The sequence below is a fragment of the Arctopsyche grandis genome, chromosome 13 (assembly GCF_051622035.1).
Source record: "Arctopsyche grandis isolate Sample6627 chromosome 13, ASM5162203v2, whole genome shotgun sequence".
Lineage (NCBI taxonomy): Eukaryota > Metazoa > Arthropoda > Insecta > Trichoptera > Hydropsychidae > Arctopsyche > Arctopsyche grandis.
This window is the reverse complement of record NC_135367.1, coordinates 13437938-13453055: the sequence shown is the minus strand read 5'-3', so window position 1 is coordinate 13453055 and position 15118 is coordinate 13437938. Positions and strand designations below refer to the sequence as shown.

Genomic DNA, 15118 nt, shown 5'->3' with positions numbered 1-15118 from the left:
ACGTCTAAGTGGAGGTTGTTCAGCCGAAGGTCGGTCAGGTAATGCGGGTTGTCCAGGTTTTTCATGATTAATTCGCAGACCAGATTTACGCCTATTTCTTTTCTTTTTGCCCATCTTCACGGCTGCATCAGCAACGAGAGAAACAGAAGGAGAAGGCACAACACTTCTAATAAGTACAGGAGAATTCAAGCCTCGTATTAACTGCTCTAAGGATGAAAATCTTTTCTCAATACGATCAATTGCATTGACACATAGTTCACGCCACATGTTACAACAATCGCCCATTGTGAAAATTCAAATTATACTGCTATATATAATTATACTGCTATATATTATAAAATTATACTGCTTCTCATCCTTAACAGCATAGAATAATTTAACGTCGTCATTTTTAGAGCCACTTTTATGAATAGGAATGACTCTAGATAATTTCCATTTTTCAGGATAATTACCAGAACCAAGAATAAGGTTAAAGAGAGGTTCTAAGAGCGAATTATAACACGCCTTTAATACTTCAGGGGGCACACCATCAGGCCCAACAGACCCCTTCAGCTTCAAAATTGCCATCCTAACATCTCCAAGCGAGACCCGTGGAATGTCTATATCGACACCCTCAGCACCAATTTGGGAAGTCAAATTAGCATCAAGGGATGGTATTCTCTGATCAAAGACAGAGCTAAAAAATGTAGCAAAAGCATTAGCGATTTCAAGACCTTCATAATTTGTATTACTATATGAGACTGAATGCTCAAGGCCATGTGAAATATAAGACTCCTAATCAATCTGAAAATGTGGCGAGGATTACTCGCGATAGTACTCTCCATCTCTTTGAGACAGACAGTATATCGCTCACGCACACCACGTTTCACGATCTTCCTAAGAATCCGGAATTTCTCATAGTCACGAAATGATTGGCTACGTTTCCATCTTCTATGAGATAACCATTTTGCACGTATATATCTCTTATAAGTTTGTACCCAAACCGCGGTGGGAAAACCCGACGAGGTAGTTCTGAATTAGGATAACTGATGAACCGAGGAACATAACTATCAAATATATTATAAAGTGATTCATACATAAATTCAACAACATCATCAGTATTCATGAGGTACATTTGGCGTCAGTCAATAGCACGAACCTCATTAAAAATTAATTCAGAATCAATACGAGCAAAATTCTATCGCAATGATGAAATCCCCACAGATGAACAAGCTGAAGCCGCTCTCACAGAAGATAAAAACAGAAGCTCAATTTGTAATGTATCATGATATACATAGGTCCTCAGGGATGATCGCAGTTTCTTTTGGGCATTGGATCATCGTTGCCGACACATTAGATTTATTCACTTACATAATATCGAGTATACTTGGACTAATGAACCAACCTGTACTAAGTCGCAATAAGAAATAATCAGTACTAGGCAAATTAAAATCACCCATTATTAACAAAATGTCACGCTCATTCATAAAATCGCGTACATTCATCATATTCGTAAACAATAAGTCATATACATCCTCATTCGCAGCGGCCGGAATGTAAAAAACACAAAAAAACAAAGATACAAAATCGACTCTCACCCATAAGTCCTCACCAGAAGGAGTTCCACAGTTCTTCATACTGACAGATGGCAACCAGATACGATAAGCAAATATAACTCCCCAACCCCCTCGTCCTTTTTTGTCCCGACGATGTACTGTCCATGATGAGTCAAATAATTCCGAATCTAAAAACGAAGGCGTTAACCATGTTTCGGTCAGCGCCACCATATCGTCACAAACACTACGTTTTGGTAATATAGCACCAATTTTCAATTTATCCGTCTGGCGCGTGAGTCTCTTTGTTGCAAGAAATGACTGTTTAGCAGTCACAGGATCAGCCAACGGAGACAAAGCAGAAGAGGGAGAAGAAACCCCAACAGTCAATGCAGTATCACAATACAGTATCACGACTATGAGGACCAGAAATTATGGTGTCTGTTGTAATAGATGCACTTGAACGGGTAAATGAAGAAGATGCAAGAGAAGCGGCATGGATCGACGCCACAGAGACCGCTGCCACAGTCGAATCACCAACAGTAGCAGAAGTGTCCATGGAGAGCGTCAAGCAACTAGCTCCAGAACATGCCTCCGCGAACGTGACGTTAGGGCGCAGGACATTCGATGACACATCTTCAATTGGAGACAGAGAAGTGGAGGCGGTAGTAGATTTACTTCCATCATTCCTATTACTTCTTCCCCAATCCCTATATTTCCCAAAGTGGGCACCAGCAGGCTAAGAACAAGATTTAAATAAGAGATCAGCCACAGAAGCAGGAACTGAGACCTTAAAGGAAGCATAAGTTCCACGAGCATTAAGGGATAGAACAACGATGTTGTCCTTACTTCCACAAATGGCAGTAACGTGTGCCAAGACATCATCACACGATGTGCCCAAAGAGATGTTCCATAGATGTACAAGTCTTTTTACTGAAGTAATAACACCAGCAGCCGCTGTTCCCACTTCGAAATTCCGCCGAAGTGGAGGTTGCTCAGCCAAAGAAGATCGGGCAATCTGTTGTCCAGACCCACCAACACCAAGATGGTAACCAGTCTTACGTCCCTTCCTCTTCTTATGCCTGGAGTGACCGATCACCCCAGCTACATCAGCAACAGAAGAGACAGGAGGAGGCGGCACATCACCTCTAGCAAGTACTGGATATGATGAGCTTCGCAGCAACTGCTCTAAGCTAGCGAATCTTTTTTCGATGCGATTAATCGCATAGAAACAAAGTTGACGCCACATGAGACAACAATCACCCATTGTACGATTGTACGAATTATTTCAATAAGATCAAAATTTGTAATGTTCCGATTTTAAAATTAATTTTGAAATAATCAGGTGATGTTATCTAAAATATTGGAATTTTTATTTTAGTAAACGAGCTTTCTTGTGTTTAATTTTTAGTAGCTCATCAATGACATTCGATCTGAACAGGAATTTCTCTTGTTCATTGAGTTCACGTACTATGGGGAGTGTCGATTGGAAAAATTCAATATCACTATTGTACAATTTATTTTTAAAATCTGCGTCGTTTTCAAACTTTCGCCTTTTTATTTCTCTTGCCTTCAGTTTTTTTGAGCTTTCAATGGAAGCTTTCGTTAATGGAAGAACTTCTGATTCCTTTAATTTATCTAAGAATCGAAGGTGCTCATAAAATATGTATGTTTTTGCTAATTCTGTTTCTGAATCAGATTTTAAATGTCTCTTCGCTAATCGAGTTTTATTATAACAGTCTCGAGCATGTTTCCACTGGTATTGAACTTTACTAACTGAAAAATTAAAAAGTACACCTAATTAGAATTTCAAAATAAAATCTATGGATGTAGATATGTATATACACAGTTATAAGATTTTAGATCCTCTGTCGAAAACTTTATGGCGATTAAACTAGCAAATTTTTGCAAATATGAATTTATATTTTTCGAAATTTTGTATTTCTGTAATTGAGTGATCGATAATTAATATAACAACTTTCTACGGATTTCGGAATAAAATTCGACATTCAATTTGATTTTATTATAGCCAAAAAGACTGTTTTTGAAAATAAAACGAATTTTCCCTACTTATTCTCTTTTTGTCTTCTTCGTTTAAGCTGTCATAGTTTCGGACTAGTTTTGCAGCTATTTCCAACCAGGAAGTTAGTCTAGTTTCACGATTTTTGAAGTCGTTAGCTGTGGAGTCCCACAAACATTTCTTCTTTGATACTTCGATGATAAGTTTTTTTGTATCAATATTATGTTGATAACCAGGTGCAACGCAGACTGTATTATCGGAAAAATTACTTGTTAAACTCTGAAATGTGACAAAAGAAAATAATTGTAGAAGTTGAAATCACAAAGAAATTTCAATTTTAGTATAAGGAACTATTAATTATAAACAGCGATTACCTTTGTTAAACTCCCTTCGGTAATATTATGCGTTGATTCATTAGTTACCAACAATTTATTGATGTTTAGCCTTTCTCCTTCTAGACTGGAATTCTGTTGTTCAAAGCACTTTATGTCAACCATTACATTATTACGTGATAAGAGACCAATGCATGCAGATTCATTCTCCCAAACTAAATCATCGAGTATTACTTCTTCTGATTTAACATTTTTACCCTCAGCCTTGGCTCTCGAAATTTTATCATTTCGGATGCAGGCATTTTTAAAACTATTAAACATTTTAATATTCGAGTTACAAGACTGACATATCGTGTTTGGCATTCCTTTGAATTTTTTTATCTGAAATAGAAACATTATTATTTTCACCGTTTATTTATACATTTATCACTCATAATTAAACAACTGACCCATAGCTGACTGCAGTTATGAATGCTTTCAACTAATGATTTGTTAGTATGGATGGAAATTGAAGACGGAGCTGGTTCAGTATGAAGACAAAGACGACACTCCATTCTCCCTCCCGTCTCTTACTTCTCTATATATATAGTTTTTATATTCAATCAACAACAGTTATCTGTCAAATTACACGGCGTCCCACATACGATGCTGACGTTTGAACACATACTTGACATGTAACCAAGCTGCCAATATTAGCATTACAGGAATGCTATAGGTATGGGCAACAAATTAAATGGCCAGTATTTTATTCGATGTCGGTAAGGGTAAACGACTACTAGTCATATGTAAACCAGTCACAGGACAACCGGTCGCTCTAGATCGCTCACACATGATCACCTGTCACACTAAAACTGGTCACGAGAAAACTGGTCACACCCTAAAATCAGTCACGAGAAAACTGGTCATACCCTAAAATCGGTCAACTACCAGTAATCACCGAACCGTCGGTAAGTACATATATAAAGCAGTTTTCGGCCAGTATTTTATTAACAAAATGGTCAGTATTATATTATCAAATATTAGTATAAATAACAAACGGACAAAAATCTGAAATCTGTCGTACAGGCTTTGCTATTCGCCAGAGCAAATAGCAATGCCTGTTGAATGGAATTGTCTATCAATATCGTTAATTGGATTATTACGCACATTGCGATCACCTAAAAGCTAATTTTTTCCATGAAAATCGCGAATACGGAATATTTGGCATTCGAGTTTTCGTTTGTATGATAGTTATTGTTAGTATGATGGACTTTTTGGCTGCCAGATGTTCTTTTATAGAGATTTTAGTGATTGTTGGGCGAGCGCTTTGTGGGCAATAATCACCGAACCATCAAGATTGTATCAATCTTGTATATATGTTGTCTGTTGATTTTTCAATAAATAAAATAAAAAATAAAATAAAAAAAAATATATGCCAACCAAAAAGTAATAATGAGCATTCTTCAAAATAAAACTTACCATTTAACATTAATACTGATCATTTATGTTTAAGTACTGACCATTTAATATAAATACTGACCGTTTAATATAAATACTGACCTACTGAAGAATAGTCAACATTGATTGCAATTTCTTTGAGAAAGCATATCACACGCTATTCCGGCGAATTTTGCAGTAAGCATATACGTAATATAGAGCTAATATAGAGAAGTTTTGTTTTTTTTTAATAGTTTTTAAAAGTAAAAAATATTCATAAATTTCTTTTAAATATGAGTCTATATTACTCCATCGCACACCGAGCGACCTCGAGGTACAGCTACACAATGACCTGACCTGAATTACATGCCCGTAGAAACTTCCAGAAGCATGATTTCATCATTCGGAGACAAAGGACAACCTTCAGCTAATAGGAACTCCTGAAATCATTATGACATCACTGAACCAGTATATAATCCAGAGCAGTTCAGCCAGCAGTACAGCCAGCCATTTCGCTGAAGTGTACAACTAGCCCACTTCCCCGCGAATATACTATGCTTGTAATAAACTTGTATACTGAATATAAATAAACGACCCTCTTAAAAACTCAACTGATCAAGTGATCACTTCTTTGAAGACTTTGCTCACACATTTGGTCACATATTGTTATATCTACCAGATATATGTTCAAAGATTTGATCAACTAGGCTCGCGCAACTGGGCTTCGCGCAGTGTGGCAGGCACACAAACATTTGGACTTTTATCCCTTTGATGTGCGCTAAAAAACCGACACGGAACGTCAAAGCGCACTTAAGTGATCAAATATGTGACAATAGTATCAAATACTGGTAATTGGACTGTAGGCGGGGTACTGTGTGTTGACCGTATCCCAGCCTAACGAAACACTGTTGTGCTTGTTTTAATAAAGTTTTATTGTTTGCCTATGGTTGTACAAAGGTATTATAATTGGGCAAAAGTATGTCGTTCAGCGGTCTCTGGATATGGTAGAGTGTCGCTGGCTCGGCATTCAGCTATGTTCAGAAGGTCTCTGGATGCGGCAGTGTGTTGCTGGCTCGGCGTTCGGCTATGTTCGGAAGGTCTCTGGATACGGCAGTGTGTTGCTGGCTCGTTCGGCTGGTTGATCTTCCAAGTCCACGTAGTGTAGTGGTGGCAGGTCAGGAGCTGGATGTCGACTGGTCTGCTGCTGTGTGTCGACGCTTGCTGCTGTGGGTCGACTGGCGTTGTTGGGGTTGTACCTCCTTTTATAGTATTTCTGGTATCGCCTGACCCATGGTGGTGGTTGTTGATGCGTAAGCGAGGAATGTGCTTTTGTCGAGGGGTAGAATTTTCTGGAATGATTGGCGCCGTTCCGCTCGATGTAGTTTAATGGCTGCGGTGTGCCTCGACCGTTTTGGTTCCGCTCGACTGGTAGGGGCGTTCCGCTTGAGTTTAGTTTAATGGCTGCAGGCAGTGGCGGACTGGCCATACAAGCGAACATGCCCGATGGCATGTGGGCCCCATTATCTGTTAGAAAATATGGGCCCTCAGTAAAATTAAATAGCTTTTTAACTATTTATAGGATATTGCAACTTTGGGACCTAAAGTTTGGGTATTTCAACAAAATAAATTTCTTACGATATACACAAACAACTAATACCTGCTTTAACAGCCCAAGGATCGGTTAACTTTTTTTATTAGGCTCGAAATGTAAGTTTCAACATTTGCGTGGGCCCTTTTGCCGGGCCCATTTCCAACGTCAATATTATGTATATACAAATACCTATGTAACAACTAACTACTGAAATAAAAATGGGAATAAACAAATTTACGTGAATAATATAAACAGAATTGCTTAAAACAATTTTGATACGACGATTCATCATAAACCAGCGATTTAAATTTACTTCATATTTTCAAAATAACATTTGATTATACTTCGATGATATAGTAAGATTCAAATACACAAATTTAAACAGTTTCCGAATATAAAATCTATTCCTAATCTAGACACATCCATGTAAATAGAAATATAGGATAGGGGCCCCCTCCCAAAAATCCCGATTTTCGATTGACATTAATTGAAAGTATTATGCATTTTTTTGAATTTAATGATTAATGAGATACTAAGGATCTATGAGTGCTACGTTTATTTCTTATGTATGTTACTTTTGGGTAACTAATAAAATAGTCGCTGCTATGTGCTTTGAAGAAAAACAAAAAAAAACTTTATCTATTGTTATTACGTATGTACATATGTATGTACATAGATAAAGTGAAAAGACAGTTGGTAGAAATTAAGTTTATTGATAGTTTTTGATGACTCAGTTTGATGGTCGATTAATGTTGACCATGTGAAGATTTGTGGAAAAAAATTTTCGCCGGCGGCGCTTTTTTCTTTTTTTACATATTTTTTTATAATTACTTTTTCAAAAATAAGCTTATTTTTTCATATTTTATAATGCAATAAAGTAAAGGATATTTTCCATTTTTATTCCGATATAAAAAAGATTTTTTGAAAAAAAATTCTATTTGACCAATCTTTGCCTGCCCCCCCCCCCCCCCCCCCAAGAAAAAGCTGAAAAAGCCGCTTTTATGCCGCATTCTATTTACCCAGGACAAGGGTTAAAACGAAATATACAATGAAATTTATGGATCTATTTTGCTTTTGCCATTTTTCTTGTACCTAAATTTGTTTATTCCCATTTTTGAAAATTTCATTTATTTTTTCCCTTGAATTTTAGCGTGGTGGAAAGAAGAAAATTTTGTTATATGGGGGGGGGACAATTTTTTTTAACCCTGGGTGGGCCCCCTTTGACTCCTGGCATGCACTGATTTCAGTCCCAGTCCGCCACTGGCTGCAGGTGTGCTTCGACTGGTTTTGTTCCGCTCGAGTGTGAGGGGTGGAACTGTCTCGAAGGTTTTGGCGATTGATTCCAAGAAGTGCACGTGTTGTTTACGTGTGCGAGTTCTGCGAGGAATGTGGTTAGTTGTTGTGGAATATTCTCGAATGTTTCGATGACGATGACGATGACGAGATTCCTACAGGACTATTCGTCACTTTGCCGTGGTCACAAAGACAATTTTTGCCATGAAAATTGCGAATACACAATCTTTGGCACTCAAGTTCTCGTTAGTATGATAGTTATTGTTAGTATGATGGACTTTTCGGCTGCCAGATGTTCCGTTATAGAGATTTTAGTGACTTTGTGACCAGTAATCACCGAACCCAAATACCCGTGCCACACATGTGAACACTTATTTGATCACATCTTTGAACACATGTCTGGCGCCGGCATAATGGCAACCAACATCTAGCCCCGCTTTTTCTGTCGAGCGTTCTCACTTTTACCGTGGATAAACGTTCTCTATTTGTAAACGTTATATGAAAGATTATTATTTCCCCTCTGTGTATTGGTATTGGTAGATGCATTTTTATATCGCAACTATACTACTGCTTTACAAATATGTGTAAGTTCGACACTTGGAGCACAGCAGAGGCGAGAATGATACAGAAATAGCGATAATAAGCACCGTGTACACCGTGTAAAGGTTTGTATGTAGTGTTGGCTAGCGTGCTGGGTTATTGCAGCAGGTGCGAGCACTGGTCGTGTTCGTTTATAAATTGTTTACATCCGAGATCCGACGAGCGACGAGCGACGGGCGACAGGCGAGTGCAGGGCCGGTGAGTCAGTTGACTTCACGTAGCGGTTGACTTGAAGTTTCACTCGAGCGAGACGTGTGGAGGTAGAAGTGAGTGAAGATGAGGGTCCACTGGCGCCTCGTCTCTCTGCTGATGGTCGTCGTCGTCGTGCCCGCCAGTGAGTGAGCCGGCCCCACCCAACGCCACGCCCACCCACCCACTCACACACTCACACATTCACCCGCCAACTGTCACTTTACGCTACTTTATTTGCGTTGCAATCGTCACTCTCAACACTTACTGCTTCACATCACAAACACTGCACAAATTTCAATCCCTCCCCACCCCCCATCCCACCTCCCCTTCCGCACTTACTTCACTCAACAAATCCCATTTTTACTAACCTCTTCTTAGTTCATTAATGGTGTTTTAGTATTAGTTTATATATATATATATATATATATATATATATATATATATATATATATATATATATATATATATATATATATATATATATATATATATATATATATATATATATATATATATATATATATATATATATATATATATATATATATATATATATATATATATATATATATATATATATATATATATATATATATATATATATATATATATATATATATATATATATATATATATATATATATATATATATATATATATATATATATATATATATATATATATATCGATAACCTTTAAAATGTATGACTCACCGACTGGATTATATATTTCTGAATATCTACTACATATAGTGTCAAAAAATATGTTTCTGAATATCTACTACATACAAGTATGGGTACATATCGGTTATATACGTTAACAAGTATATACACTATACATAGTGAATACTTGATGCTCGGTTGCGCCCATATAACCAATTAGTACCCATGACTTTACTAAACTATATTTTAAATAATTCCAATCCACAATTTAGTGTGTCGAATAAATTACTCAATCAAATTATTGTTTTTCTTTTTAGCCTGGAGTATTAAATGCTGGGTTTGCAGATCAGATAGCGATCCAAAATGTGCCGATCCATTCGACAACAGTACAGTACCTATCACAGACTGCACCAAAGAACCGTATCTACCACACTTGCCCGGTGTGAGACCAACAATGTGCCGAAAAATTAGGCAAAAAGGTACGTAATCAATTCTCACATCGTCTTATTTTTACTTCTCGTGTGTTGTAATAATAATCTGTTTACTTTTTTTCAGTTAACGGAGAATGGAGATATATTAGAAGTTGTGCGTATATGGGCGAACCTGGTCTCGGCGGTGATGAACGATTCTGTATAATGAGAACAGGAACTTACAATATATTTTTAGAGTATTGCACCTGCAATAGTAAGGACGGTTGTAATTCTGCCATATCACACAAGTCGCACAGTGCAATAACGATTTTATTGATCGCTCTTGCTACATTTATGTCTGCAATTTTTATGTTTAAAGTTTAAATTTAGTGTTACGACAATTACATTATGTTCAAAATATAGCACAAATAATTCCATCGATGTGAATTTACAGTGTAGATATAAATATTGACTGTGAATACAAAAATCACAGTTAACAGTCAATATATCTGTAATCGATTCTCAACTTTTCCATTGATGACTTTTAAAATAAACCATTCGAAATATTTACTCTTATTATACAGAAATAATATTCAATTCCAGACATTTCATTCCACATAATTTAATACTGTATATATTTTAAATGGAAAATATATATGTTATATTAAAGAAGTACAAATTCTTAAGAATATAAATTATCATGTAATGTTGATTTTTGTTATTTTTTTACCAAAAAAAAAATCCATGTGTGAATACTTTTATATAAAAGTTTTCTATGTATGCGTAAAACTTTTATTTGATTGTATTTTTTAGTATATTATGATAAATACATATACTCAGTATTTGACATTTTGCAATTGTGATTGTTTCGTATGTTATATTTTTTGTTAAATTAATGCAACAGATGAACATAATTCATTCCGTCCATTTTAAATAATTGTTTGTATATGTTTTTTTACAATTCTTTGAATATATGTATAAGGAAAATTCGTGGCCTTTTTGAGAATAAATCTTTGTCTAATATTATAAATTATTGAAACTCATGTATTATTTATTTTTTCAGACATGAATTTTCAGTTTGTTTAAATATTTGTTTGAATGATATATTTTAAGCTAAGCTTGCTATCAACTGTTAAAGATGTCCAGTAATGCATAATATCAGTGGAATATGTTGTCTTAATTCATTCCGCCCATTTTAAATAATCAATTATGTTTTTACAAATTTTTGAATATATAAGAAAAATTCGTGGCCTTAATAAGAATAAATCTTTGCCTTTAAAATTATAATTTATTGAAGCACGTATTTATTTATTTTATTCAGACTTGAATTTTCAGTTTGCTTAAATATTTGTTTAAATGATATTTTTAAGCTAAGCTTTCTATCAATTGTTAAATCCGTCCAGAAGTGCATAGGATTAGTATAATAATCTCAGATACATATTTATAATATATCATAAATTTGAAACATTGAAATAATGTTAGATTTACGGTTTCTGTTTGTGAATGTTCTATAATTATTGTTACCCTAAGTTGTTGATTATTTTTTCAGCTGTTAACTATATTATTTCAGTGTAGGGAAAATGATGTATGTATATTATGATTATAATTGTTTTTCCATTGTAATTATATTAAGACTGAACCATCCAATATGTCCAAAGGTGGGACGCTGAATTTGTGTATATGTATGTATCTAATTTTGTACTGACGCTAATAGATCTGATAATAAAAGTATTTTAAAATTATTTGTTACTCTTTGTGTTATTAATTATAAGGATTAGTATTCTATATGCACACACGCTACGAAATTTAAGTATGAAATTTGAAAATGTATACATCACAACATATGTATGTATATATGTACATATATTGTTGAAGTTTACACTATGAAACTAAAATGGGAATCGAAATATTTAAAGATTGGATGTTTGGATGATGGTAATGAGAGACGAATTATTATTTTCCATACATATTCATCTTTAAAAAAGCATTTGTATGAACATCGAAATTTGGGAATTGAACCAGACTTATTTTTATGAAAAAAAAATTGCCTACTCACATTAAATAGGAATAGATAACATAGATAGTTATTGACTGGGATTTTTTTCACAATGCTTTTTAGTTCAACATAAATATACTTTACTGTCAATTTAATTATGGAATAAATGAAAATAACTAAAATTGCAGTTGGAAATGTTTACATAGTGAAGCAAATATACATATGAATATTAAATTTTACATACTAAAAAATTGTAGACATAAAAATTGAAATAAATGAGAAAGAAAGTATCGTTTAAGACTTTTCAATATTGATCTTTATTCATTGTACCTTCCAAAAAGTAGAAGAGGCTAGTATTTTTATTGTTTATTGAAGTCTACAGCATGATAAATGGCTAAAAGGTTCGGTGATTATTGGTCACAAAGCGCTCCCCCAAAAGTCATCAAAATCTCTATAACGGAACATCTAGCAGCCGAAAAATCATACTAATCATACTAACGAAAACTATAATACTAACGAAAACTCGAGTGCCAAATATTCCGCATTCACGATTTTCATGGCAAAAAATTTCTTTGTGACCACCGCAATGTGACTAATAATCCAATTACCGGCTAAAATCACCAGATTTCTCATGTTCGAATTAGACGAGCAATAAATAAAAAAAATGATTCATTAAATAAAATAACTAACTTTTAATAAAAAAAAACCCGAGCAAACAACGAAAAAATTTAAGTAGCTCATTTGAATTTATAGTATTCACAAGCATTTTATTAACTTCATTATGTTATTTTACTTTTTGAATCAAAATGTACTGGCTGTAAAGTAATTGCACTCGGCAGCTTCGATGTGACAAACAGTTGGGCGTGCCGCTTTCAACTGTCAAAACCGCTTCTCTCTTTCGCCATCATGTGGGCCCCTGGGGGCTCCACCCTCGTCCTCCTACTGGCTCTCTTTTTCACCCTTCTACACCGAAGTAATCGTCATTCATACATAATAAATATTCCCTTAATTTACTATTTCACATACAAATTTGTCACTTCGTGCCTATTCAATGATTCATATTCCACTTTATCAATTAGGTATCGCCGTGAAATGCTATATGTGTGCATCATCAGGCGATCCCAAAGGAGAGGACCACTGTGGAGCGTACAGAAGGTTTGATAAAACAGAACATATAGCAGTCGAATGCAATAGTGAGGAATCGCCTATGCCTGGTTCTTTTTGTATGAAAATTACTCAACAGAGTCCTATCGGTTTCGTTTGTACGTAGTCATTTGTATTTGATTAATATTTTATCAAATGTGAAATAAGATGCACTTTTAACTGTTATTATCTTGAATTCCAGGGGACGGTCGTTGGCGTCAGGTTATTCGAAGATGTGCATCCGTCGCCGACACTGGTGTGACGGGAGTGTGTAATTGGGGTGTATACGACAATGGTGTATATTGGGAAGAGTGCTATTGCTCATCCGATGAATGTAACTCGTCACCTCATCTCTCCGCTTTGCCATTGCCTTTATTACTAACGCTGCCTATCTTCAATGCACTGAGATTGATTTTCAGAAATTTCTTCACTGTGTAAATTGAGCGTGAGCCCAATATATCTCCAAATTTGATATTTTCATTTATCTTGGATGAATCTCTGACATTACCGTCCATTTTTATATTTTTTATTTTTATGCTAAATTTAAGTCGCAATTAATTTTTTGGTATACATATGCGCTTTTGACTGTTTGTAATGTACAAAAATATATAAGTATTATGATTATGCTCTGGAATACATTGTAAACTTTGTACTATAATATTATAAGATTGAGAATTGTTACCCAATATAATGCAATACATTTACTATATGAAGATGTTGTATTCATCAAACTGGCACGATTAATTTTAGTTTAATAGAAAAAGTATTTTATTATAATCCTTATTGTTTATAGTTTTTTCCATAAGAAAACTTATAACATTATTATATTAGTTTTGGATAAAGTTTACAGTGTGTTTTACGGCTCATTCTCGTGTTGTAGCGAGTTTCAAGTGTATACAATTATTTTATATGATAATATGTCTCAAAATAAGCAGTGGCATATTAAAATCGATTTTAATACATATTTTAAAACAACTTGCCGACATTTGACATCATTTTGGAAATGTGATGCTCTAAAACTTTTGCTCCATTTATAAATACATAAATGTATTATGCGTCGCATATTATCAATTTAACGCCAAACGATATTATTTATATAAAAACAGTATAAAGCAAATGTCAAAAAATAAAGTAGAAATAAATGTTGGATTGTTATGAAAGTTTTGATATACTCCCAACTGTATTCTTTCTTTTTATAATAAAAGTAATCACTTTTAGTAAGTGCTAGAAAGGAGGAGTGAATTAAATAAACGAATTTAAAATAATGTGCCTCAACATTTGAACATTTTATATATATTTATATTATAGTTTATAAACAAAAGTCTTCAAATGTGCATTATTTAATTTAAACAAACACCTAAAATATTCTCCGTCCAATTATGTGTGTGCCTTTTTTTAAATAGAATAATTTATATATTATTTTAAATGAATGTATATTTTACTAAATGTAAGATATGAACTGTTATCTACTCCAATTTTACGATGTGTAAATTTGTAATTTGTTTTTATAAAAAAAAGAATATATACACTTAAGAAAAAAATCGGAATTTTTTAATTGCAGTCATTTTTCTTAATCATTTCCATGTATTATTTTTCAGCTGTAGTGTTTTAACATAAATTGGAGGTGGTGTTGCAAATTAAATTTAGATATTTAATGCACATTATATACAAATATTATAGAATTAAAGGCACTACCAATAAACTTTTCCACATATTTCCGTATATTTGCCTAGTGAAGCCAACTCACAATTAAAGTAACAATAGTGATTATTACAAATTTATTTTTCAATATATAACGCTAATTAATTGATCGTTAGAATTGTACATTTTTATTATTTTTTCTAATTATTTATATAATATGTGTACTTCTAATTCAAGATTTTGTTTCTCGACCCCTCGTCAGTTCACAATTAATGAAATACCATGAAATA

At 34.2% G+C, this 15118-nt stretch overlaps 3 protein-coding genes across 3 annotated transcripts; 2 read left to right on the top strand and 1 right to left on the bottom strand.

Moving 5' to 3' along the window:
- Positions 1 to 2879: 2879 nt before the first annotated feature.
- LOC143921063 (uncharacterized) lies at positions 2880 to 4740 on the bottom strand. Its single transcript, XM_077444181.1, has 4 exons — positions 4334 to 4740; positions 3927 to 4265; positions 3603 to 3831; positions 2880 to 3308 (listed from the first exon to the last, which is right to left on the bottom strand). The coding sequence occupies exons 1-4, from the start codon at positions 4436 to 4438 to the stop codon at positions 2905 to 2907; spliced, it is 1077 nt and encodes a 358-aa protein (XP_077300307.1). The 5' UTR covers positions 4439 to 4740; the 3' UTR covers positions 2880 to 2904.
- Positions 4741 to 8874: 4134 nt separating this feature from the next.
- crok (crooked) lies at positions 8875 to 11796 on the top strand. The gene is made up of 3 exons (XM_077443655.1): positions 8875 to 9118; positions 9956 to 10117; positions 10194 to 11796. The coding sequence occupies exons 1-3, from the start codon at positions 9061 to 9063 to the stop codon at positions 10430 to 10432; spliced, it is 459 nt and encodes a 152-aa protein (XP_077299781.1). The 5' UTR covers positions 8875 to 9060; the 3' UTR covers positions 10433 to 11796.
- A 1082-nt stretch (positions 11797 to 12878) lies between these two features.
- LOC143921220 (uncharacterized) lies at positions 12879 to 14719 on the top strand. Its single transcript, XM_077444427.1, has 3 exons — positions 12879 to 13017; positions 13124 to 13306; positions 13390 to 14719. Exons 1-3 carry the CDS (start codon positions 12951 to 12953, stop codon positions 13623 to 13625), a joined length of 486 nt encoding a protein of 161 aa, XP_077300553.1. The 5' UTR covers positions 12879 to 12950; the 3' UTR covers positions 13626 to 14719.
- Positions 14720 to 15118: the final 399 nt, after the last annotated feature.